The 2,676-nt window shown below is 34.0% G+C and overlaps 1 protein-coding gene across 1 annotated transcript in view; it reads left to right on the top strand.

The window, feature by feature from the left end:
* Window positions 1–1,123: 1,123 nt before the first annotated feature.
* Window positions 1,124–2,676, top strand: part of LOC109541414 (brachyurin) — a 5,128-nt gene continuing 3,575 nt past the window's right edge. The window contains exon 1 of the mRNA XM_019910273.2: window positions 1,124–1,244. Within this exon, the coding sequence (XP_019765832.1) occupies window positions 1,182–1,244 (63 nt within the window). The 5' untranslated portion in view covers window positions 1,124–1,181. The remainder of the gene's footprint in view (window positions 1,245–2,676) is intronic.

Here is a 2,676-nt window from a genome sequence, read left to right as displayed (position 1 = left end):
AACAACATTAAAAGCTTCGTTTTCAACATGAGATGACAGACCATCGCTCGAACTCATTAAAAAATTTGTATTTTCAAAATACAACTTGGACCATGATTCTGACGACAATGGCAAATGTTCATTACCGGTGTTCTGTATTCAATTTTATAACTAATTATTTTACTCAAATAATCATTAAAATAATAATCGTTATAGTGGTAGATAAAATATTGTACGTAACACGTAGGATATTATATTATTAACACATTTATGTGATTATGCGACTCGGCCTACAGCCTCGTTGTGCAAATCTTCACATGCGTGCATTATAATGTTCATATCCTAATGGTTACATAAATAACTATTATTTGGTTTCAGTTGGAAAAACTTAATAAACCACGTATTACTTGATACTGGATAAAAGTTGATAACTAATTAATTGAAAAAATTTTGCACATTCACATTCTGCAAACAGCGCGATAAATCATTAGTGGAAAAAAGTAATTCCGAATAATTTACATACATTTAACAACTCGAGCTTTAAACGTAAATTTAGCCATTTCCAAAAAATGATTTTCTAATCAAATTTATTTCAAACCTGAAACAAAAATTAATATGGAAGGAAGCATTTCATTTTCTATTACAAAAAAATATCTCATTTGATTGGCAAAAATTAATAGCCTAATCGACGTAAATAAATGAAACATTGAGCCCGAAAAATAAAATAAGATGAGATTTACAATATGGACAGGAAGTATATAATCCACACTTTCCAATTAAGGATCAACATGATTGTTTAAACGTGTTGACTGAGCTCCTCGAGCACTCCGAAACAACTTGTAACGAATGGATGATTGATTGAGTGTTTTAGATATCTTCGAATTTGCCGAATTTATGATGCAGGACTGGACCTTTATATTTGATAAGTGCAATAATAAAAAAAACTTATTTCGTTGTAAAGAAATAACCATTTTATTGAATTATCTGATCTAGAAAAAATATTTTTGCTTCAAGGCTGCTACTGTTTGATTTTTCTAGATCTTGCTAACTGTTGTTGAATATCACAAAAAAGTGTTTTCAAACAAAAATGACATAATACGGTGCTGTGAAATGCAAAATTTGTACAAATGTGACTGACAAAATACAGGGAAAAGTCTCTCAAAGTTTAGTTATGAACACAATTAAGAAGAGTAAATATCAACATGTTGTGGATAAGAGCTGTTATTTTCGTGGGGATTAGTTTGCTTGTGGAAACCACTCCATTGGTAAGTAAATATTTTATTATTTTTCGAAACATTTTAAATCAATAATTGAAATCCCAATTAGGTTTGGATTCTTTCAGCCATTTCTAAAAGTCTAAATATTGATTAGTTTAGTTCTTAGTTATTAATGGAAAAAGCGAGACAATAAAGTAGCGAACGATTTTTGCTGCAACTTCATTTACTAATTTGATTGGGAATAAATTATTCCAACTGATACTCTTAATAAATTAACTTCTTTAACATACTTAGAATTACCTATCAAGAAATACCCATGCTCTCGCCTAGTAGTGCCACACCGAAAAGCTATAATTAACACTGCAATTCACGTAACATTTACGCATGAAAATGACTGGACTTTGCAGCCTACTTGTACGAAAAATGTACAGGGTTATCCATTTTATGCTTGGAAAAGTAAAGTAAAAAAAGAACACATAAAATATTCAGATGGAGACGAAAATTTTGATTCAATATAAAGATTAAACTTTGTCATTATACGTGACACAATATAATTTAAATGTCCTCCACGGGACCTCCTACAGGCCTCAATCCTTTTGAGATAATTTTGAATAACTTTTCGGCACATTACCGGTAATATCTAGTTCATAACTTCACGGATATTGGCTTTCAGTTGCTCAAGAGTTTGAGAATTGTTGCACTAAAGACGATCTTTCGCATAGCCCCACAAAAAGATGTCTAACGGTGTTAAGTCGCCGGATCTTGGGGGCCAATTGACATCACTCAATCTCGAAATTACGCGCCCTGGAAATTTATCTTGCAATTGGGCTATAAATGCCAGCGTTCTGTGACTCGTTGCTCCATCCTACTGCAACGACATGTCTTCCAGATCATAATCTTCAATTTCTTTACAAACATAATCGGTTAACATGCGTTCATAGCGCTCAGAATTGACTGTTATGGCTCTTCCTTGATCGTTTTCAAAAAAATACGGGGCAATAACACCACCGAACTATAATGCACACCATACGGTCACTTTTTCAGGATGCAAAGGCCTTTCTGCAATCACCTGGAGCCCAATTCTCGAAACTGGGAACGGCGATCACATGAGAAAGAAGGGCGTGGTTCTCTCGTGAAGCGAATATTGGTATTCTTGAACGCGATCGAGTGATCCCATCACGCAACGGCAGTAGAACAAGCTTCTCTTGCCAAATCTCGCGGGAACGGATCGTTCACCGGTTTTATAACCACACACTACACAGGTGTTGGCGTAGGTACCCGGTTTGAAAAGTGGTGTGATTTCGGTTCGAACTCGAAATAGTGAATTTCATAAATAAAACTGTACAGTGTTTATAAAATAATGAGCAATTTAGGAGATTTTCTAACAGAGAGTAGAGCGGGCTTGTATGGAATTGTTCTCAACAATCTTCAAGGTAAGTTTTTGTGTTTCGAATCGTGTCTTGTAGTAGAAACTATTTTA

This window comes from Dendroctonus ponderosae, unplaced genomic scaffold (assembly GCF_020466585.1).
Source record: "Dendroctonus ponderosae isolate FM_Combo_2020 unplaced genomic scaffold, Dpon_F_20191213v2 Dpon_F_20191213_1, whole genome shotgun sequence".
NCBI lineage: Eukaryota > Metazoa > Arthropoda > Insecta > Coleoptera > Curculionidae > Dendroctonus > Dendroctonus ponderosae.
This window is presented reverse-complemented; position numbering and strand designations above follow the sequence as displayed.